Raw genomic sequence first — 24,745 nt, forward strand, 5'->3', positions numbered from 1 at the left:
ACCAGGAAACTGTGGGAACAAAACTGGGTCTTAGATAAAATCTGCTAAGACCATATTCAGCAGGGCAGCACACAGTCTGGGAGTCACAGAAACGCTCATATTTGAATCTGTACAGCTCCCCTTGCTGTACCCTTGAGTAAAATAGTACACACTGGTACCATTTAAAAATAATTAACTCTTGATTGAAGAATCTAAACTAACACCTCACTTTACCTCTTCCTATCACTAACACAGGCAAAGAGAATGACTGGGGTGGGAGGGAAGGGAGGAGCTATATATATACAGCTCTGCTGTGGTGCTCTTTGCCTCCTCCTGCTGACCAGGAGGCGTAATCTTATAAGGATAAAATCTGTGGACTCATATCTTGTAAAAGAAAAGAAAAAAAATTTAAAACAGGATTCTCATTCTGAAACTGTTAGAGTGCAAAGGGGCTGAACTTGGTTTCATTTATAAGGCTTGGATTTATTCATATTCAGGGTAGATCTCTAATTAGAGCCAGAGGCCTTAGGGGAAGGAAAAAACAATTGGGAGCTTAAAAATTACCCTTAGATTTCTATCTTGGGGCAGAAAAAAACTCCCTCTACCCCAGAAATAGTGGATAGAATAAAATCCAATAGAAAACCAAATAAATTACTATCCTAAAATAAGATAGTAACCTAAATTTAGACACCATATCAGAGATTTAAGCCGTAAAAAGTCTTCTAGTAAGAATGGCTAAAAACAAAGATTTAATAATTAAAATTACAAAATATAGCATCACAAATTAAATGATTAGCATGTTAAAGTAAAAGAACAATGCTTAGACCATTGAAGATCTGATAACTAAACTGTCCAACCAAAAAGTTGAAACAGCAGCAACATCAGCCATAGAAATGGCAGGTTTAAGAATATAGCCAGTATGTAAATATGCTCCTCTAAGATAGGATACAAACTTCCTATTTAAAGGATCCTTAAAAAAATAAATATCTTCCATAGGATAGAAGTACATTCGGCAAGAGTAGAAATAGCCCCACATTATGGACTTATACCTAAAAACTATAAAATTAGCCACAGGTAAAAGGATATAGCTTTTTAAACCTAGAAAAAAAAAAGGTAAAAAGAAGCACTAAGTTTAGATTCCTTACTAAACATGAGATAGCATCTGGAAAAAGAATAACTTCAAGAGTAACCTCAGAAGCTTAAAAAACCCAGAATTCAAACATTTACTATTCTTGTTCTCAAGAGGACTAGATTCCTCAATACCCAAATTAAACAATACTTCCTTAATAAAGAACAAATATATTCAAATAGAAAGGTTGATTTTATAAATAGTCTTAAAGCTGCGGAATTTGTTGGCGCTCTACAAATAACCGATAATAAAGTAGGATCCTCTCAGTCAGAGAAATCCTCATCAGCAGAAATACTTCAGTATGCTGTTGATCAATACAAACGTTAATTAAATTTATGAGACGTTAGGAGAGATCTTATATGTTAATTTGAAGGTGGAATAGCAGTCATAGCCTTATCTATGGCTGTAGCAATATAATCCTTTATATCTACAGGAATATCATGTACATTAGACTGAAGGTTTAACAGTAGATGTATTTGTACAATAGAAACATTATCAGTATGAAATATAAAAAGTGCCACATATTTGAGCTGAAGAAATAAGATCAGCTAATTAATATACACACTTAGCTTTGGTAGAAATTGTGTACAGGAAGCTTGGTTCCTACAGTAACATCAGAGGCAGGATCAGTCTGAGACATCTTGCAAAATGTAACAAAAAAGAAAAAACATTTAAACAAAAATATTCAATTTCCTCAAAATAGCAGTTTCAGGAATGGGAAAAAATGCTTATGATAAAAAACATTTATACAAAAGTAAAATCAAAAGCAAGCAACCTAGCCCTCTATGAATCAAATGAGAGCAGAGAGCAAACAAAAAAACAAACAAAAAAAGGAGGGAGACACAAATTTAGGACCCAAGAATGGAGCAAATGCAGAGAAAGAAAAAAAATACAACTTTGGGCAATAAATTAAATTACGCGACTAGCGTCATAACAGGCGCGACTTTGCGACAAAATACCTTGCAACAAAGTCTCGGGAAATAGAGTAACTCGCATCACGGCACACGACTTCATGACAAAACTTTTGTGCAACAAAGTAACATTCTGCACCATCGAGAGCGTAAGCCCGCAAAAATTTTGAAAAAAACAGACTCAAGTTACAACTAATTGGAACCCTAGGTAAGCCTAAAAACTCTAATAAACATTTTCCAAGCTGAAAAACTGTTATACTGCAAAGGGAAATACACAGACCTGACTAATGGCAAATGTATATTGTATATATTTAAAACTTTATAATATGAAGTGCCAAACATAGCTGAGAATGTCTTAAAAAATGATATGCACTTACCAGAAGACACCCATCCACATAGCAGACAGCCAAACCAGTACTGAAACATATCAGCAGAGGTAATGGTAGAGGAGTAAGTTGTCGATCTGCAAAGGGAGGCAGAGATGAATCTCTGCGACCGATTACAGAGAGCCTTAGAATAGATTTTCCATAGCTGAAAACATGGCATCGTTAGGCAATATTACCTTCACATCCCTCAAACACTGTACTTTGAGAGGAACTAGGCTTCAATATGCTTAGAAGCGCCTATAACAGAAGAAAATAAAGCACAACTTGCATCACCACCTCCTCAAGGAGGCAACGTTTGTAAAACTATGGTATGAGTGAGGTGGGAGGTATATTTATAGGCATTTTGGGGTTTGGGAAACTTTTCCCCCTCCTGGTAGGAATGTATATATCAAACGTCACTAGCTCATGGACTCTTGCCACTTACATGAAAGAAAACCATTTAACATATGCAATTAGCAACAGAATCAAGAATGCTTTAAAGATGTCCCCATCCACAATAAGGCACAAGGCCATGCAAAAAAAAAAAAGTCAGTGATAGAAAAGGGCCGTGACAGGCTTCGGAACTTGCAGGTGGGAGAGGTCTAAGAAGCAACCATATCCCAATTGCAAACCAGCATATAACCACACTGGGCAAAAGCGATTAATATTGCAGGCAATTCACTCACTGATACCCCATCTCGATCTGTCCGTTCCCAGGTCTTTAAAGCTGCATGGTAGTACTCCACATGGTGTGTGCGACTGCAAGAGGGCATATTAGATGTAATCTGCTGCTCAAAGTTCTGAAATTCCAATGCCGCTCCCACGTGACATGGTCAGCCAATACAATGAATAACCACTCACGCTACCATAATATTCCACAAAGCCCTTTAATGCACACATACTGCTTAAAAGAGTCAACACCAGCTCGGCAGAGCAACATGGTAGCCAGCTATGCAACACACACAGCACGCGCATTAAGAGGAAAGGAAAATTTGTGAACACACATGCATATCACAACCAAAGGCAATAAAATATTTAAAAAAACAAACCTCAGTCACTAAAAGACTAAGTATATGAGGTGGTGTAAAACTGTCTGAAAAAGTAGTCCCCTGGCTATAATGTACTGTCATATACTAGTATCTGCAAATTGCTTGTGGGCTTTGTGAATGCAGAGCTTAATTAAAGTTCTTACCTGAACTGCACTCACAACACTGTACTTAAATACTGCTGACATGACAGTTACCAGTAGAGTACCCATCCAGTTTTGTGAACGTTGAGTATCTTGACAACACCTGTGGCAGGCTTGTGACCAACTCCTACATTGGGTGTCACTACCCTATACTCCAATCTAACTTCTTTCTGTAGCAGCTCCGAGGGGGGAAAAAAAAAAAATTAGCCTCAAATCGGTCTGAGGACCCCCTCTGAGAATCTTACTAGCACCTACATTTTTCACCTTCCTCCTGGCAAGCAAAGATTTAGAATGGCTAATTAGTGAAGTGGGAGGGATAGAATACTCTTAAGTTTTGTGGAGTTTTTGCCGCCTCCTAGTGGCCAGGGGTTAAATACCAGAAGTAATGAACTTGTAGACTCTCACCACCTAACAAAAGTAGGATTTTGGTTAAATATTTTTTCTTCTTAACACTTTATATAAATACTAGCAGCAACAAAAATGATCAGGAAGCCTTTTTTCTTTAAAAGAAAAGCCAATTTATGTACAATAAAAGTTTTTAAGGAAGTATGCAGTGTAATATCTACACAGCTGGTTTCAAAAAAGCACAAAGCTTGTATTAAAAAAAAAAAAAAAAAAAAAAAAAAAAAGAAACAGAATACAATGGTTCCATCAGAATTTATAACATTACAGAAATTATTTTGGTAAACAGGACAAAATAATATCCGGTTACCCCATCACAACTTTTTTTATTTAAATTTTTTTTTTTTTTTTTTATGGAAGATAAAATCCATTAGAAACAACCCCAACAGGAATATTTCCTAGGCATCTTCTCAGAACACAAAAAATGCCAGTTGAAAAACTAATAATGAGAACAATAAACACAGGCTCAGATAATGTCACATTGTTTCTTTAGGTCATTCTAACCGCCAAACAAGGTTTAGTGATTGAGGATTCATTCTGCAAGTGATTAAAGAGACAGTAAATACCTTGAATTTTTTTATATAAAATTGTTTAGCTATGCATAAAACAACTTTGCAATACATTTTATTTCAGGCCCTTTTCATGTAATTTAGCTCAGAAAAAATAGATTTTCTCAGAAGCTCAAATACACCCATGCTGACTTTTCAAGACTACTAAATATCTTTCCCTAACTGACTAACTGCTAATTGTAAAACAATGCATTCATTATATGCGAATATTGTGGTATGCCTTGTCTGCAAGACCTCAGATTGGCACCTATGTCTATTGAAAAACAAATTACAGTAAAATGAATGTTAAAGGAACAGTAAATATAGTAGATTTACATAATCAACAAATGCATGGTTGAGACAATGCAATAACACTTAGTCAAATTAGTAGATTTTTTCCTGACAAATTTCGGTTATGTATATATCCACTCCCCCTGTATCATGTGACAGCCACCAGCCAATCACAAATGCATATATGTATATTATGTGAATTCTTGTACATGCTCAGGAGATGGTGGCTCAAATTATAAATATAAAAAGAATGAACATTTTGTTAAAGGAACTAAATTGGAAAGTTGTTTAAAATGGCACTCTATTTGAATCATGAAAGTTTAATTTTGAGGAGTGTCCCTTTAATTTGAAAAATAAAAATGTTTAGACTCTGACATGTTATTCTATAAACACATCAATGGTCATGTAATTAGGAATTTACTGTCCCTTTAAAAGTTGAAAGGCAAAAAAAAAAATGAAAAAATAAAGCATGATTTCAATTGTCTAGATACAAATAAATGTAAACCAAAAATGTGGATTAAAGAATGCTAGACGGCGTGTATAATCTAAACAATATGGAAAAAATCCATATTGTAAATATTAAGGAAAAAAAAAAAAGTCACAATTTTTTTTACAATGTATCTTTATAATACACATTTCAAATCTTACTAGAAATGCAATCTAAAACTGCAACTACTTCAGAGAAATAAAAAGAAGACATTTTTGTGCAATTTGCTGCCAAAATGGCAGTGATCCCTGCATTGTTTTATTATTTCAAATAAGGAACCTAACCCTTTTACTGCCCGAAAAGATATACCAAACAAGGGTTGGATGCCCTCTTCGTGAGACATCGGGTTAAGCAATAGTTACATATATATTTATAGAATTATATATAAAAAAAATTAAAATGAAAAAAGGAAGGCAAAAATTGGCAAACATCCAGCATCTCTATTTTTGTTTTCTGGTTGTGTTTTTGACCAAATGGACAAATGTTTCATGATTAAAAAAATGTTTTGTTTTTTTCTGTTTTAATAAATATATTGTATCTGACATCTGAACTGACATGATTTGATAATGGTTTGGAAGTAAACAAATGGGCCAGCAATTAAACTGCTGTATGTTGGGGAGTCCTTCCTCATTGCGTTTGGTATCAAGCCATTCTGTAGCCTGTTTGGTTTGTGATCATGGTTCCATTCTGTCCTGGAGTTGGCTGCACACTATAATTTGGTCCCATCCATGCTGGAGCCGACGACGGAGTTTGACTGAAAGCACAAAACATAGTAACTTAGCTTTAAATCATACAAATACTACTAAAAAAACAATTTATACTTACCTGATGGAAATTAATTTCTTTCTTACTAGTTCTAGTCCACGATCCTTACTCTGGGGATTACATCTCCTGGCCACAAGGAGGCGGCAACGACACGTTACCCGAGATTTATATACATCCCTTCTCCCCCAGTAGTATTTAAAGCTGAGCAAAAAACATAATTTATGTAAGAACTTACCTGATAAATTCATTTCTTTCATATTAGCAAGAGTCCATGAGCTAGTGACGTATGGGATATACATTCCTACCAGGAGGGGCAAAGTTTCCCAAACCTTAAAATGCCTATAAATACACCCCTCACCACACCCACAATTCAGTTTAACCAATAGCCAAGAAGTGGGGTGATAAGAAAGTGCGAAAGCATAAAAAATAAGGAATTGGAATAATTGTGCTTTATACAAAAATCATAACCACCACAAAAAAAGGGCGGGCCTCATGGACTCTTGCTAATATGAAAGAAATGAATTTATCAGGTAAGTTCTTACATAAATTATGTTTTCTTTCATGTAATTAGCAAGAGTCCATGAGCTAGTGACGTATGGGATAATGATTACCCAAGATGTGGATCTTTCCACACAAGAGTCACTAGAGAGGGAGGGATAAAATAAAGACAGCCAATTCCTGCTGAAAATAATCCACACCCAAAATAAAGTTTAATGAAAAACATAAGCAGAAGATTCAAACTGAAACCGCTGCCTGAAGTACTTTTCTACCAAAAACTGCTTCAGAAGAAGAAAATACATCAAAATGGTAGAATTTAGTAAAAGTATGCAAAGAGGACCAAGTTGCTGCTTTGCAAATCTGATCAATCGAAGCTTCATTCCTAAATGCCCAGGAAGTAGAAACTGACCTAGTAGAATGAGCAGTAATCCTCTGAGGCGGAGTTTTACCCGACTCAACATAGGCAAGATGAATTAAAGATTTCAACCAAGATGCCAAAGAAATGGCAGAAGCTTTCTGGCCTTTTCTAGAACCGGAAAAGATAACAAATAAACTAGAAGTCTTTCGGAAAGACTTAGTAGCTTCAACATAAGATTTCAAAGCTCTAACAACATCCAAAGAATGCAACGATTTCTCCTTAGAATTCTTAGGATTAGGACATAATGAAGGAACCACAATTTCTCTACTAATGTTGTTGGAATTCACAACTTTAGGTAAAAATTCAAAAGAAGTTCGCAACACCGCCTTACCCTGATGAAAAATCAGAAAAGGAGACTCACAAGAAAGAGCAGATAATTCAGAAACTCTTCTGGCAGAAGAGATTGCCAAAAGGAACAAAACTTTCCAATGAATGCATAGGTTCAAACGGAGGAGCTTGAAGAGCCCCCAGAACCAAATTCAAACTCCAAGGAGGAGAAATTGACTTAATGACAGGTTTTATACGAACCAAAGCTTGTACAAAACAATGAATATCAGGAAGATTAGCAATCCTTCTGTGAAAAAGAACAGAAAGAGCAGAGATTTGTCTTTCAAGGAACTTGCGGACAAACCTTTATCTAAACCATCCTGAAGAAAAATAAGTCTTCCAAACTCTATAATATATCTCTCTAGATACAGATTTACGAGCCTGTCACATAGTATCAATCACAGAGTCAGAGAAACCTCTTTGACCAAGAATCAAGCGTTCAAACTCCATACCTTAAAATTAAGGTTTTGAGATTCTGATGGAAAAAAGAACCTTGAGACAGAAAGACTGGTCTTAACGGAAGAGTCCACAGCTGGCAAGAGGCCATCCGGACAAGATCCGCATACCAAAAACCTGTGAGGCCATGCTGGAGCTACCAGCAGGACAAATGAGCAGTCCTTAAGAATATCGGAGAATACCCTAGGAAGAAGAACTAGAGGCGGAAAGATATAGGCAGGATGACACTTGTAAGGAAGAGATAATGCATCCACTGCCTCCGCCCAAGGATCCCGGGATCCGGACAGATACCAGGTAAGTTTCTTGTTTAGATGAGAAACCATCAGATCTATTTCTGGGAATTCCCACATTTGAACAATCTGAGGAAATACCTCTGGGTGAAGACCATTCGCCCAGGTGCAACGTTTGGCGACTGAGATAATCCGCTTTCCAATTGTCCATACCTGGGATATGAACCGCAGAGATTAGACAGGAGCTGGATTCCGCCCAAACCAAAATTCGAGATACTTCTCTCATAGCCAGAGGACTGTGAGTCCCTCCTTGATGATTGATGTATGCCACAGTTGTGACATTGTCTATCTGAAAACAAATGAACAACTCTCTCTTCAGAAAAGGCCAAGACTGAAGAGCTCTGAAAATTGCACGGAGTTCCAAAATATTGATCAGAAATCTCACCTCCTGAGATTCCCAAACCCCTTGTGCCGTCAGATACCCCCACACAGCTCCCCAACCTGTAAGACTTGCATCTGTTGAGATTATAGTCCAGGTCGGAAGAACAAAGAAGCCCCCTGAACTAAACGATGGTGATCTGTCCACCATGTCAGAGAGTGTCGTATAATCGGTTTAAAGATATTAATAGAGATATCTTTGAGTAATCCCTGCACCATTGGTTCAGCATACAGAGCTGAAGAGGTCGCATGTGAAAACGAGCAAAGGAGATCGCATCTGATGCGGTAGTCCTAAGACCTAAAATTTCCATGCATAAGGCTACCAAAAGGGAATGATTGTGACTGAAGGTCATGTTAAACTTCTCTTGTCTGACAAGGACAGAGTCATAGACACTGAATCTATCTGGAAACCTAAAAAGGTTACCCTTGTCTGAGGAATCAATGAACTGATTGGTAAATTGATCCTCCAACCATGAACTTGAAGAAACAACACAAGTCGATTCGTATGAGATTCTTCGAAAATGAGAAGACTGAGCAAGTACCAAGATAACGTCCAAATAAGGAAATACCAAAACCCTGTTCTCTGATTACAGAAAGAAGGGCACCGAGAACCTTTGAAAAAAATTCTTGGAACTGAGGCTAGGCCAAACGGAAGAGCCACAAAACTGGTAATGCTTGTCTAAAAAGAGAATCTCAGACACTAAAAGTGATCTGGATGAATCGGAATATGCAGATACACATCCTGTTAATCTATTGTAGACATATAATGCCCTTGCTAAACAAAAGGCAGGATAGTCCTACAGTAACCATCTTGAATGTTGGTATCCTTACATAACGATTCAATATTGATAGATCCGGAACTGGTCTGAAGGAATTGACCTTCTTTGGTACAATGAAGAGATAAAATAAAACCCCAGCCCCTGTTCCAGAACTGGCATAATTACTCCAGCCAACTCTAGATCTGAAACACATTTCAGAAATGCTGAGCCTTTGCTGTGTTAACTGGGACACGGGAAAGAAAAAAATCTCTTAGCAGGAGGCCTTAACTTGAAGCCAATTCTGTACCTTTCTGAAACAATGTTCTGAAACCAGAGATAGAGAACGGAATTGATCCAAATTTCTTTGAAGAAAACTTAATCTGCCCCATACCAGCTGAACTGGAATAAGGGCCGCACCTTCATGGGTACTTAGGAGCTGGCTATAGGTTTCTATAAGGCTTGGATATATTCCAAACTGGAAATAGTTTCCAAACTGATACCGCTCCTGAGGATGAAGGATCAGGCTTTTGTTCCTTGTTGTGAGAAAAAGAACGAAAAATGATTATTAAACCTAAATTTACCTTGGATTTTTTATCCTTTGGTAAAAAAGTTCCCTTCCTTCCAGAAACAGTTGAGATAATTTATTACCCTGGAAAGAAAGGGAAAGCAAAGTTGACTTAGAAGACATATCAGCATTCCAAGTTTAATCCATAGAGCTTTTCTAGCTAAAATAGCTAGAGACATATACCTGACATCAACTCTAATGATATCAAAAGATGGCATCACCATAAAATTATTAGCATGTTATAGAATAATAATAATGCTATAAAATTATGATCTGTTACTTGTTGCGCTAAAACTTCTAACCAAAAAGTTGAAGCTGCAGCAACATCCAAAAATATAGCAGGTCTAAGAAGATTACCTGAACATAAGTAAGCTTTTCTTAGAAAGGATTCAATTTTCCTATCTAAAGGATCCTTAAATAAAGTACTATCTGCCGTAGGAATAGTAGTACATTTAACAGGAGTAGAGACAGCCCCAAACCTTAGGGATTTTGTCCCAAAAAACTCTAATCTGTCAGATGGCACAGGATATAATTGCTTAAACGTTTAGAAGGAATAAAAGAATTACCCAAATTGTTCCATTCCCTGGAAATTACTTCAGAAATAGCATCAGGGAGATTAAACACTTCTGGAATAACTACAGGAGATTTAAAAATCTTATTTAAACGTTTAGATTTAGTATCAAGATTACCAGAATCCTCTATTTCTAAAGCAATTAATACTTCTTTAAATAAAGAACGAATAAATTCCATCTTGAACAAATACAAAGATTTATCAGCATCAACCTCTGAGACAGAAACCTCTGAACCAGAAGAACCATTATCAGAATGATGATGTTCATTTAAAAATTCATCTGAAAAAAGAGAAGTTTTAAAAGACTTATGTAAACTAGAAGGAGAAATAACAGACATAGCCTTCTAAATGGATTTAAAAAATAAAATCTCTTATGTTTATCAGGAACACTCTGAAAATTAGATGTTGACGGAACAGCAACAGGTAATGTAACAGTACTAAAGGAAATTTAATCTGCATTAATAAGTTTGTCATGACATGCAATACAAACAGCTGGAGAAACAGATACCAAAAATTTATAGCAGATACACTTAGCTTGGTAGCTCCAGCACCGGGCAGTGATTTTCCTGAAGTATCTTCTGACTCAGTTGCAACGTGGAACATCTTGCAATATGTAACAGAAAAAACAACATATAAAGCAAAATTGATCAAATTCCTTAAATGACAGTTTCAGGAATGGGAAAAAAATGCCAGTGAACAAGCTTCTAGCAACCAGAAGCAATAAATAATGAGACTTAAATAATGTGGAGACAAAAGCGACGCCCATATTTTTTTAGCGCCAAACAAAACGCCCACATTATTTGGCGCCTAAATGCTTTTGGCGCCAAAAATGATGCCACATCCGGAACGCCGACATTTTTGGCGCAAAAGGACGTCAAAAATGACGCAACTTCCGGCGACACGTATGACGCCGGAAACAGAAAAGATTTTTTGCGCCAAAAAAGTCCGCGCCAAGAATGACGCAATAAAATTAAGCATTTTCAGCCTCCGCGAGCCTAACAGCCCACAGGGGAAAAAAGTCAAATTTTTTAAGGTAAGAAAAAAATGAAATGATTCAAATGCATTATCCCAAATATGAAACTGACTGTCTGAAAATAAGGAATGTTGAACATTCTGAGTCAAGGCAAATAAATGTTTGAATACATATATTTAGAACTTTATATAAAAGTGCCCAACCATAGCTTAGAGTGTCACAGAAAATAAGATTTACTTACCCCAGGACACTCATCTACATATTTGTAGAAAGCCAAACCAGTACTGAAACGAGAATCAGCAGAGGTAATGGTATATATAAGAGTATATCGTCGATCTGAAAAGGGAGGTAAGAGATGAATCTCTACGACCGATAACAGAGAACCTATGAAATAGACCCCGTAGAAGGAGATCACTGCATTCAAATAGGCAATACTCTCCTCACATCCCTCTGACATTCACTGCACGCTGAGAGGAAAACCGGGCTCCAACTTGCTGCGGAGCACATATCAACGTAGAATCTAGCACAAACTTACTTCACCACCTCCATAGGAGGCAAAGTTTGTAAAACTGAATTGTGGGTGTGGTGAGGGGTGTATTTATAGGCATTTTAAGGTTTGGGAAACTTTGCCCCTCCTGGTAGGAATGTATATCCCATACGTCACTAGCTCATGGACTCTTGCTAATTACATGAAAGAAAAGATAGTAAGAGACAGTAGGGTAAAGAGGCGCAAACTAGGACTGCTGTCACAATGTACTACATTTTTTGGGTGGGCTTGTGGACTCTCACTGCCAAGAAAAATTAATTTATCGGGTAAATTCACGATCCTTACTCTTGGGAAACACACAATTAATGGGTAGAGAGATATAGAGGAAAAAAAAACAGCTAGGCACCAACGCCTAAGAACCTTTTAACTAAAAGCAGCCTCCGTAGAGGCAAACGCATCAAAATGATTACATTTTGTAAAAGTGTGAAGAGAAAACCAAATTGTGGCCTCGCAAATTTGTTCGACAGAGGCCTCATTCTTGAAAGCCCATGAAGTAGCAACAGAACTAGTAGAATAAGTAGCAATTCTGACCAATGGATCTCAACCAGCTTTCAAGTAAACTCAGTGAATTATGCTCTTCAACCAAAAGGAGACACACAGCCATGGCATTTTGAAATTTACAAAAGGCCGACGAAACTTCTTAGTAGCGTGAAGACAACACTTTAATGCAATAACTACATTCAATTTTGCCATAACTTCTCTTGTAGAGACTTTGGAGTAGGACACAAAGTAGTAACTACGATTTCATGATTTAAAGCAACACCGACAGGGCGTTCTGTCCCTTCAGGGAACTAGCAGATAAACCCTTCTCCAGTCCATCGTGGAGGAAAGCTAAAATTCTGGCAACCTTAACCTTATGCCAGGAAAAGCCACACTCTTCACACCAGTACAAATAAGTTCTCCACACTTTATGGTAGATACGACGAGTAGCTGGCTTATGAACTTGAACCAGAGTCTCGATAACACTCTCAGCCTATAGTGACAAAAGGCAAAGAATGACTGGGGGATAGGGGAAGTCGGAGGGATATTTAAGCCTTTGGCTGGGGTGTAAGTCTCCTCCAGGTGGTCAGGTGTTTTATTTCCCTACAGTAAGGAATGAAGTTGTAGACTCTCCCTGCCTTATGGAAGGAAAAGTAAATTGCAAGAAAATAGTTTGAGATCCAGATTATGCATAAGTTCAAAAAGGTAGATGTCATAAAACCTTAAAAACCAAAAATTCAAACTCCACAGAGAAGATGACAAATCAATCTGATTCTACGCAGAGTCTGAATGAAAGATTGAATGTCAAGCAAGGCAGCCAATTTTCTATGCAAAAAAAGACAGAAAGCTGAAATCTGACCCTTTAAGGAACTAGAGGCAAATCCTTTATCCAGACCTTCTTGCAAAAACTGGAGAATTTGTGGAATTCGCACAGAATGCCAGGAATACCCCCAATTTAGCGCACCAATAGGCTTTCCATTCCTTATGGTAAATTATTCTAGTAACAAGCATATGAGCCTGAATTAAATTATCAATTACCGAATCAGAGAAGCCTCTCTGTTAAAGTATCAACCATTCAATCTCCCAGCTGTTAAAAATTAGAGAGTGAAGATTTTTATAAAAGAATGGACTCTAAGACAGAAAATCTTATCTCAGTGGTAGATGCCAAGACGGATCACTGGAAATCCTCACTAGATATGCGTACCAAATCCTGAGAGGCCATGCTGGAGATATTAGAATAGCTGGAACATGCTCCTGCTTGAGACGTGCCACTACTCATGTTAGAAGTACAATCAGAGGAAAAACTGGTATACTAGATTGTACCGCCAAGGAGCGGTTAACAAGTTTATCAACTCTGCTTGAGCATCCCTCGGCCTCGAGCCGTTCCTTGGTAATTTGCGATTTAGGTGAGAAGCCATGAGATCTATTCCCCTGAATGAAAGTAATCACCTTCCCCGTTGTCTACTCCTAGGATATGAATGGTTGAAATGGTATCCAGATATGTTTTCACCCAGGACAGAATGCGTAATACCTTGTGCATTGCTAGGGAGTTCCTTGTCCCTCCTTGGTGATTTATGTACACGAGAAACATTGTTAAATTGGAAACGCATAAAAAGGAATTGAGTGGCCAAGATAGTAAAGCATTGAAGATCACCGATTTCTAAAATATTAATGGGCAAGGAAGTGTCTGGAGGAGACCAGACACCCCAGGCTCTCAGATGACTCAAAACCACGCCCTACCCAGTAACTCTGGCATCTGTGGTGATTATTTCCCACCTTGGACGATTGAAAACCATAACCACCAAGATCGGATAGGGGTCTAACCATCCGCTCAGAGACTGTCTGGTGAATTGATCCAATTGTATCCATTGTGAAAGATCTGAATGATCCCCATTCCACTGTAGGAACATGCACAATTGCAGAGGCCTCAGATGAAACCTGGCAAATGGAATAGTCAGACGCTGCTACCATGAGGCCCACTACCTCCATGCACTGAGCAACTGATGGGGAAGGAATCCCCTGAAGATCTCGGCAAGCTCACTTAAGTTTTAACTTGCGCTGTTCCGTCAAAAACACCCTCATTGTTTTTGAGTCTATAATCAACCCCAAGAAACACACCCTTGTCTGAAGTGTGACAGCTTATTGGAACGTTGATTACCCAACCATGTTTGCAAAGAAACCAAAAGTAACCTCTCTATGCGAGAAATTGCTAAAGGAAAAGATGGTGCTTGAGCCAATATATCGTCCAGGTATGGAGCTACCGCTATGCTCTGGAGATGAATTACAGAAAGAAGAATTCACAATACTTTTGAAAAAGCCTGTGAGCCGTAGCAAACCCAAAAGGGAAGAGCAATGAACTGCTAATGCTTGTTTAGAAACAAACGGTAGACACTGATGATGATCTGGACGAATAGGGATGTGAAGATACACATCCTTCAGATCTATTTTAAACATGAACTGCCCCTGAAGTACTAAAAGTAGAATTGATCTGATGGTCATTTTAAAAAAGATGGCACACTCAGAAATGTGTTCTCTTTAGATCCAATATTGGTCGAAAAGTGTCATTTTTGGGGACAATGAAAAGATTTAAATAAAACCCTTTTTCTTTTAATGAAAATGGTGCGATAACCTCTGGGTTTTGTACACATTGTAGGAAAAGCTGCTCCGACTTTCTTGAAATGCAAGACAAAATAAACCATAGTTTTGGAGGTCTGATTCTGAAGCCTATTCTGTACTCCAGAGAATTTCTATGACCCAAGGATACCGAACAGACTGTTTCCAAACCCATTGGAACAGGCTTAGTCTGCTCCTTACCAGAACTAAATCTGAATCAGGGGCCACACTTTTAGGCGGTTTTTGAATCAGAGGAAGATTTCTTGTGCTGCTCGGATTTATTCCAGACTGGATTAGGTTTCCAGGTAGTTTTTTGTGTTTCAGTCTTCTGGGTGGAAGTGGACCTCTGATTCCTGTTCTGATGAAAAGGGATGAAAAAAAAGCCAGGTTTCCCTTTTTATCTGTACTTCTTGTCCTGAAGTAAAAAGCTGTCAGTCTTCTGAGTAGTCCAGGTCTGACAGTGTACATCCAATAGCATAAATAAACTGGAATAAGGCATGGGAAACTTCCCAGTGACATCCAGAACTAACATTCACCAAAACGTTACTAAGATAATTACATGGCTACTAACAACTCCCCTGCTCTTTCTTCAAGAGAAACACAACCCATTTATAGCATAAAATCCAGAACTATCAGCAAATGATGTCTGTCATCCTCCTGTAGACGAAGACTAAGAATTACTGGGGAAGTAGAAGGGATATTTCAATGTTGTGCTGTGGGGTGTCTGTCTTCTCCTGGTGGCCAGAATAAGTATTTCCCATAGGTAATGAATGTTTTTCATGGACCCTCACTGCCATTAGAAGAAAAATCAGATAAGGAGAATCACAAGACCAAGCAGATAATTCAGAAACTCTTCTAGCAGAAGAATAAGCCAAAAGAAACAATACTTTGCAAGAAAGAAGTTTAATGCCCCACTTATTGATAGGCTCAAAAGGAGGAGCTTGCAAAACTTAAGGGACAGATTAGTCCAAAATAAACTCATGATTCAGATAGAGAATGTCATTTTAAATAATTTTCCAATTTACTTTTATCACCAATTTTGCTTTGTTCTCTTGGTATTCTTACTTGAAAGCTAAACCTATGAGGTTCATATGCCAATTTCTAAGCCCTTGAAGGCAGCCTCTTCTCTCAGGGCATTTTGACAGTTTTTCACCATTAGAGGGTGTTAGTCATGTGTGTCATATAGATAACACTGCTCACACACGTTGAGTTCCAGGAAGTCAGCTCTGATTGGCTAAAATGGATGTCTGTCAAAAGAACTGAAATAAGGGGGCAGTTTGCAGAGGCTTAGATACAAGTTAATCACAGAGGTAAAAAGTGTATTTATATAACACTGTTGGTTATGCACAACTAGGGAATGGATAATAAAGGGATTATCTTTATAAACAATACACCAGATTAAAAACTCCGGTAGATTCTTCTTCAAATTCTACCAGAGAAGGAATAACACACTCCGGTGCTATTAAAAAATAACAAACTTTTGATTGAAGAAATAAAACTAAATAAAATCACCATAGTCCTCTCACACATCCTATCTAGTCGTTGGGTGCAAGAGAATGACTGGGAGTGACGTAGAGGGGAGGAGCTATATGCAGCTCTGCTGGGTGAATCCTCTTGCACTTCCTGTTGGGGAGGAGTAATATCCCAGAAGTAATGATGACCCGTGGACTGATCACACTTAACAGAAGAAATAGGCTTAATCCGGCCAAAGCCTGAACAAAACAATGAACAGGAAGATTAGCAATCTTCTTGTGAAACAATACAGGAAGGGCAGAAATATGTCCCTTCAATGAAGTGGCAAATAAACCTTTATGTAAACTACTCTGCAAAAACTAAAGAATCCTAGGAATTCAAAAAGAATGCCAAGAAAAACCTTGATCCACACACCAGGAAATGTAAGTCTTCCAAAATGTGTGATAGATCTTCCTAGACAACGGCTTACAAGCCTGTATAACAGTGTCAGTAACAGTTCTGAAACAGAGGTTTCTCAGATTCTAAGTGTTCAATTTCCATGCCATCAAGTTGAGATTTTAGATCTGGATGGAAAAATGGGACCTTGAGACAGAAGGTCTGGCCAAAAAGGAAGAGGCCAACTGGACATCTAAACCAGATCTGCAAACCAAATCCTGCGTGGCCACACTGGGGCAATCAAGATTACAAATTATTTATCCTGTTTTATCTTGGAAATTATTCTGGGAAGAAGAAAAGTCTAAGGAAAAAAGATAAGCAGGCTAAAAACTACAAGGAAGTACTAGAACATCCACTGCTACTGCATATGCATCCCTGGACCTCTCAAACGTACCTGGGAAGTTTGTTGTTCAAACAAAAGGCCATCAGATCTACCTCTGATAGACCCCCAAAGGTCCACTACCAGACTGAGAACATCCTTGTGGAGACTATTTCCCTGGAAGTCTGCTTACAAATTGATCACTCCTGGAATATGAACAGCAGAAATCAGACAAGAATTTGGTTCTGTCCAGGAAAGAATTCCTTCATGGCCCCTGACTATTGACATAAGCTACTGCTGTAACATTGCCTGACTGGAAGTGGAGATAAGATTCCCTTTGCAACAGCAGCCAAGCTTGAAGGGCCCTGAAAATAGCACAGAGTTCTAAAATATTGATAGGAAGCCTCGCCTTCCGAGTATTCTAAACTCCTTGTGCTGTCAGAGACCCCCAAACTGCTACCCAACCTGAAAGTTATACATCTGCGATGATGACAGACCAAGAAGGGACAAGCAAAAGAAGCCCCCTGAATAATTAACTGATGATTCAGCCACCAAGCCAGAGACTGAATTGTGCTGGAATTTAGAAGTATCCTTTGACATATGAGAATAACCCCTGCACCATTGGTGCAGCATACATAGCTGAAGAGGCCTCATGTGAAACCGAGCAAAGGTATTGCTTCTGAGGCTGCAATCATGAGATTCAAGACTTCAATACACTGAGCCACTGTAGTGAGAGAGACTGAAGGTTCAGACAAGCTGATACCAATTTCACTCTTCTCTGATCTATAAGTGAAACTCATGGACACTGAATCTGAAAACCAAGGACAGTAAAGGACCAGTCAACACAGTAGATTTACATAATCAACAAATGCAAGATAACAAGACAATGCAATAGCACTTAGGCTGAACTTCAAATGAGTAGTATATTTTCTGATCATTTTAAGTTATGTCTTTTTCCACTCTCCCTGTACCATGTGAAAGCCATCAGCCAATCACAAATGCACACGTACCATGTGACAGCCATCAGCCATTCACAAATGCATACACACTTATTCTTGCACATGCTCAGTAGGAGATGGTGACTCAAAAAGTTTAAATATAAAAAGACTGTGCACATTTTGTTAATGGAAGTATATTGGAAAGTTGTTTAAAATGGCATGCTCTATCTGAATAATGAAAGTTTAATTTTGATTGAGTGCCCCTTAATCCTTGTCTGAGGAAGGAAATTACTCTGTCAAATTGATCTTCCAAACATAATTTTGAAGAATCAGTTTTTTAGTATGAGATTCTGCTAAAGTAAAAAATGGAGCTTGAACTAAGATATTGTCCAGGTAAGGAAATACTGCAATACCCTGAGTTCTGATTACAGACAAAAGGACACACAGTACCTTGGTGAATATTCTTGGAGCTGTAACTAGACCAAATGGAAGATCAACATGATAATGTTGATCCAAACAAGCAATAGGAATATGAAGGTAAGCATCACTTAAATCTATTGCAGGCATAAATTGACCTTGCTGTACGAAAAGGCAGAATAGTCTTGATAGTTTCTATTCTGAAAGATAGAATCCTTACAAACTAGTTTAAACTCTTTAGATCTAAAAAGGTTCTTTGGAGAAAAAGATATTAGAATAAAATCCCATCTCTTGTTCCTGTAAAAGTGACTGGAACAATCACTCACATTTCCTTTAGATCTGAGACAGACTTTAGAAAAGCCTGAGCATTTACAGGATCCCATGGAACATTGGACATAAAAAAAAAAAAAAAAAACCTTACTCTGGAAAGCCTTGATCTCAACCCTATCCGGTAACGCTGAGATACAATAGTCTGAACCCAAGGATCTAGGACAGACTGAAACGAAGCTTCCCGAAAAAGCTTTCATCTGCCTCTTACCAGATCATCTGGAACGGGGGCCGCACCTTTATGCAGACTTGAAAATTGGGATAGATTTTTACCCTGCTTAGACTTGTTCCAATTGACAGTGTTCCTCCGGACTGCCCTGGAATTACCTCGTCTCTGAGAAGAGTCCGATTTCTGAACTTTGTTCTGACAAAAGGGAACGAAAAAACGACTAGGAACTTTCAATTTCCGTCTGGACTACTTATCCTAAGGAAGAAATGTAACCTTACCACCATTAACAGTAGAAACATCTAAATCAGAAAAAAAAAGCTTATTTCCTTAGAGAGAAAGAACAATCTACCCTTAGAAATCATGTCAGCATTACAGAAATTAAAGCCTGGATAGACTAGTCACATGTTCTTAACATTGATCTTCATATTATCAAAAATGTAATCACCAATAAATGAATTTGCATTTTTTAGTAAATTTAAACTAATAAGAGGTAGCAGGCTCAGAAGAACACTGCTGAGCAACACTATTTTCCAGCCAATAAGAGGTAGCTGAGAATACATCAGCAATAGCAGGTCTAAGAATATAACCAAAATGTAAAACGGACCTTCTTAGAAAATATTCTTATTTCCTGTCAAGAGGGTCTTAAAAGAGGTACTGTCTTCCAAAGGAATAGAAGTACATTTGGCCGATAGCCCTATCCCACTTTAGGAATGGTTTCCCATAACTCCAAATTAGTAGTTGGTAAGGGGTATAACTTTTTAAAACTTACAGAAGGAATAAGGCACACTTGGTTTAGACCATTCTTTAGTAATTCAGTCAGAAACCGCATCAGAAAAAATCTCAGGGCTATTAGACACAGATTAATAAACTAAATTTTAAGGATTAAAGGGTTTAGAATCAGTAGGTTTAGGGTTCAAACAAAAGGTATTTAAAACCTCCTTTAAAAAGAGAACGAATATACTCCATTTTAAATAAAAAATATGTATTTTCAGACTAAATATCAGGTATAGAATCCTCAGCATATGAGGAAATCTCACCATCAGACAATACAATAGTATCCCCAGTGTCAGGACACTCATTGCTAGTGGAAGGCAAAACTTGAACTGACCTTTTACACTTGTTAGGAGGCAAGGCAGTTAATGCCTGTGAAATTGCTGTAGAAATAAATTTCATAACTGGATGAATTCCATCATCACCATCCTGCAAAGAACAGACAGGTGCATTATAACCCTGAGAAACATAAGATCAATCAGAATAATATCATGAATCTGAACAGCCACATAAATGTGCTAAGAAGGCACTTCAGTTGACTTCCAATAACACACACATATTGGTAGAAAGGTATACAGGAGACTCCGCTTCTAGGGTCGAATTAAGGACAAATGTTTGCTGTTCCATAATAGCAATAACAAAATAAAACAAAAAAATCCACTTTAAACAAACTCTTGAGGAAAGGAAAAACTAAGCGCCCTGAGTGCAATGACGTTACAGCACACTGAAAAAAAAACTGCAGTTTAAAATCAAACACTTTAAAATATAAAGTGCCCACCCACAAACAAAGCCATATGAGTGTCTATAATAAACCAGGGCTAAAACATATCAGCTGAAGTAATGGAGATAGGAGTTTATCAATCTGTAAAGGAAGGCAGATGATGAATCCCTGCAACCGAATTTACAGAGGGCCTTATGAAGGACTTCCCATGAGGCAAAATTGTAGAATCAAAGAGCATACTGCTAGTCTGTCACTCTAACAACCACTGTACTCTGAAGGGAGCCGGGCCTTAAATAGATTGAAGACCCCTCTGTACGAAAAACACTGCACATCTTTATTCTTCAACCACCTCTAATAGAGGCAAAGTAAAGACTGAGGTATTGTGAGGGTTTATGTAGAGCTTTTGGGTTTTCAGAAACGTTGCCACCTCCTAACGGTAGAGAAGTATTTCCCATGAGTAAGGGAGTGTGGACTCTCACCACCAGTATGAAAGAAAAGTATATTGATATAATCGTGTTGGTTATGCAAAACTGAGATTCCCAGGGCCGTCAGGTATTCAGTGTACCAAAAGCTTTCAATTGCATCAACCATTAGCTATTAAAAAGGTACCACCTGTACATCACTTATTTTCTTACGAAAGGATTTTTCTTTGAATATACCGGCTAACAAGGCTAAGCGAGTTATCTAAAACTTTTTTTTTTTTTTTTAAAGTTTCCTTCGCGAGGATCCGAATGAGGAAGTAAGCAGCCGCTTGTGCCATTTGTCTGTTTTCAGACCTGAATTTATTCTTATAAAAAGTCAACTACACTAACAGAACTTAGTGTGATCTTTTGCAAGAATAAATACGGCTCCGAAAAGAGCAGAGCAGCACAAGCATCCTTACTGTATTTAACCGCTTAAGGACCAGGATTTCAGACTAAAAACTTCCATTAAAAAAAAACAAATATTTTTAGCCTTTTTGCCATCACTCCATTTAAACAGAAATAGAGCCTTGCGCACCACACATTCCCAGCAGTGAAGGGGTTAATCAGGAAGCTTGTAAGGTTAATTTTAGCTTTAGTGTAGAGATAACCCTCTCAAGTGACACCTCCCACCCACTGATCCCTACCTGATCACTCTCAAACAGCTCTCTTCCTTCCCTCACTCCCCCACTGGTCACCTCACCTTAGGTGCTGGCAGAGTCTGCCAGTATGCAGTTTTAGACTTTATTATTATTTTTTATTATTACTTTCTTCAGTGTATGATTACACCCCTTAACTTCCCAGCTCCCTCATCCCTCCCAAAAAAGCTCTCTAACCCCCCCCCCTAACTAATTTCTGCCATCTTAGTTACTGGCAGATCTCTGCCAGTACCCAGTTTTCTATATTTTTTTCTTTATATATAAAATATATTTATATATTTCTTTATATAATATATTTTTTTTATATTTCTTTATATATAAAAATACAGTGAAGTTTGGCAATTAAACCGCTTCAGTAAAAAAAAAAAAAAAAAAGCCCTTAATACTGGCAGACTGTCTGCCCTAACTTAAGATGAGGTGAAAAGAGCCGTTTGGGAGGGATCAATGTGCTGTCAGGTGGGAGGGTAATCCCAACACTAGTATGCTATAACCGTCAGCTAATTAAACCATTCAATGACAGAAATTTCAGATTTATGGTGTGCAGCTGCAATTAGCGGCCTAATGACCAAAAAGCAATGGCAAAGCCATGCATGTCTGCTATTTCTGAACAAAGAAGCTTTAACATCCATGTGTTACAACTGCACAAGTGGTATGCAAATTTCAGTGAGAAACCCAAAAAGATAGTAAAAAAGTGAATGTGACTGCTTTTGGCAGTGAAACAGTGGCATGAAATATACCAAATTGGGACAAGCTCAATAGCATAGAGGAGTGATAGCAAAAATGCTAAAGATTCACTGGTATTTTGGGCAAGTTTTTTTACAGAAATTCCTTGTAGTAAGGGTTAAAATTAAAACCTTTTTTCTGGGGGAGATCTCCCTGCAACATTTTTTTTGATTTTGCAATTTAAATGGAATATGCAAACAAGAGCAATACAGGCATATTACTATATTGGTATTTCCCTTAAAGGGATACTAAACCCAATGCTTTTCTCTTTCATGATTCAGATAGAGCATGTCATTTTAAGCAATTTTCCTATTTACTCCTTTTATCAATTTCTTTGTTCTTTTGCTCTTTATTTGAAAAGCAAGAAAGTAAGCTTAGGAGCCAGCCAATTTTTGGTTCAGCAGGGTTTCACTTGCTGATTGGTGGCTAATTGTAACCACCAATCAAGCACTACTCAAGGATCTTAAACAAAAATGGGCCAGCTCCTAATTCTAGATTCCTGCTTTTTCAAAAATAGCAAGAGAACAAAGAAATAATAATAGGAGTAAATTAGAAAGTTGCTAAAAATTGCATGCTCTATCTAAATAACGAAAGAAAAAAAAATTGTGTTTCATATCCCTTTAACAAGACCTGCTGGGAAAAGATGGATAGACTTGCTGCAATCAATTCCAGATACCATATTTAGATTATGAACCATTGTTGTAATCTGCTTCTACTTTAATATTGGGTACTCACCTAAATCCCTGTTGGTTCCATGCCTGACCATACAATCCGTATGCTGGTACCTGCCAGCCATTGGGTACATACTGGCTTATCTGCTGAGCTCCTCCGTACCACTGATTCCATTGTCCGTAGGGAGGTGGAAAACTAATTTGGCTTTGCTGTAGATGGGGAAAAAAAAACAAAGTTGAAATATTTGAAAAAAAAACTTAATTTGAAAACATTTAAAATCTAAGAATAAATGAGCAAGAAGGGAATGTCAAATTTAAAAATAAACATAAATAAAATTTGTAAAATGTATGGTACGTTCGTTTTAAAGTGTCTGCATTCCCAAATACTCAGGAGACCTGGCTATCACAAAAGTACATCAATCCAATCCCTATATCAACCTCATTTGGGCAGTAGTACTATGAATCCATTCAGTACCGTAGTTCATATGGACTTAAGCCACTACATTAAATCCTTATAGTGGCAATTTCTTATTTAAAAAAAATTATGACGACAACAATAATTAATTACTCTAGAGCTTACTACTTAAAAATTACAAATACATAAATAAAAGAATAAGATTTAGTACCTCTCTTACCTGCTGAACTGGATTCAGCATATCTGGAGTTTCTTTGCCCCAGTAACACTTCACCACATGTCCCTCAATAGTAGTTCCATTAACGCTAACTATTGCGTGAGCTGCACTTTCGTGAGAATTAAACCTATTCAGACAAAACAATGGTGTAAATACATAAGCTATCAGTTTAAACGTGTATTCAATGCTTTTTTCCTACTGCGTGCTAACTAAGCTGTTAAATATATAGTATGACAAAGGACATCTTCAATTACAGTAAACATTTTAGAATGCTTTACATCATTATAGAATTTTAAATTATATTTAATTTGTGGTGAATGCTGGAGAGACATTTTAGTACTTAAAAGGGACACTAAATAGATTTCATGCACCTCCTAATAATGGGTGCTGTCATTATGAAACATAGGTTACACTGCAGGAATCTGAAGGAAAGCTACTGTATAATTGATAAGAAATACAGTGTAGACATTGTTAATGGTGTAAATAACTATTGTAGATGGAAATGAACAATATTTAATGGATTATCTACATAGGCCCATTATCAGCAAACCATCTGTCCAGTTTTCGAATGGCATGTTGCGTTTGCTAATCCAAATTCATCATTTAAAAATATAACATTTATTCTTACCTAATAAATTACTCTCTCTTGACAGTGAGTTCACAAATTCCTATTCATAATAATGAGTAATACATAACCTGGCCACTAGAAGGGGCAAAGACATCCCAAACAAAGCATTCAAATATCCCTAACACTTCCCCTTTCTTTGTGGACTTCCCCTACCCTCCCAGTAGATCAGAGAATAAAGGGGTTAGAAAAAAAAAAAATGACGAGTAGACTACCACCACCACTAGATATATTCAGGGCGGGTTCGTGGACTCACTACCAAGAAAGAAAAGCTATCAGGTAAGAATAAAATTATATTTTCTTTCTAATGGTAGTGAGAGTCCACAAATTCCTATTCTTACTAATGGGAAATACCCAAGCTGAGTCCACAAAGAATTTAGGATGGGAAGGCAGGCAGTCCCTAGTCATTAGGCACCACCCATCTCCCAAAGGAAGCCTCAGCAGAGGTGAAAACAAACTGATAA

At 37.6% G+C, this 24,745-nt stretch overlaps 1 protein-coding gene across 4 annotated transcripts in view; it reads right to left on the reverse strand.

The window, feature by feature from the left end:
* Positions 1 to 4,211: 4,211 nt before the first annotated feature.
* Positions 4,212 to 24,745, reverse strand: part of TIA1 (TIA1 cytotoxic granule associated RNA binding protein) — a 74,368-nt gene continuing 53,834 nt past the window's right edge. For 2 of the 4 annotated variants that reach the window (XM_053718159.1, XM_053718158.1), the window contains exons 11-13: positions 23,651 to 23,783; positions 23,089 to 23,234; positions 4,212 to 6,055 (exon numbers count right to left, since the gene is read on the reverse strand). In XM_053718159.1, the coding sequence (XP_053574134.1) occupies positions 5,944 to 6,055; positions 23,089 to 23,234; positions 23,651 to 23,783 (391 nt within the window). In that variant the 3' untranslated portion in view covers positions 4,212 to 5,943. The remainder of the gene's footprint in view (positions 6,056 to 23,088; positions 23,235 to 23,650; positions 23,784 to 24,745) is intronic. The other 2 variants (XM_053718160.1, XM_053718161.1) reach the window with 1 other exon arrangement.

The sequence above is a fragment of the Bombina bombina genome, chromosome 6 (assembly GCF_027579735.1).
Source record: "Bombina bombina isolate aBomBom1 chromosome 6, aBomBom1.pri, whole genome shotgun sequence".
Taxonomy (NCBI): Eukaryota; Metazoa; Chordata; class Amphibia; order Anura; family Bombinatoridae; genus Bombina; species Bombina bombina.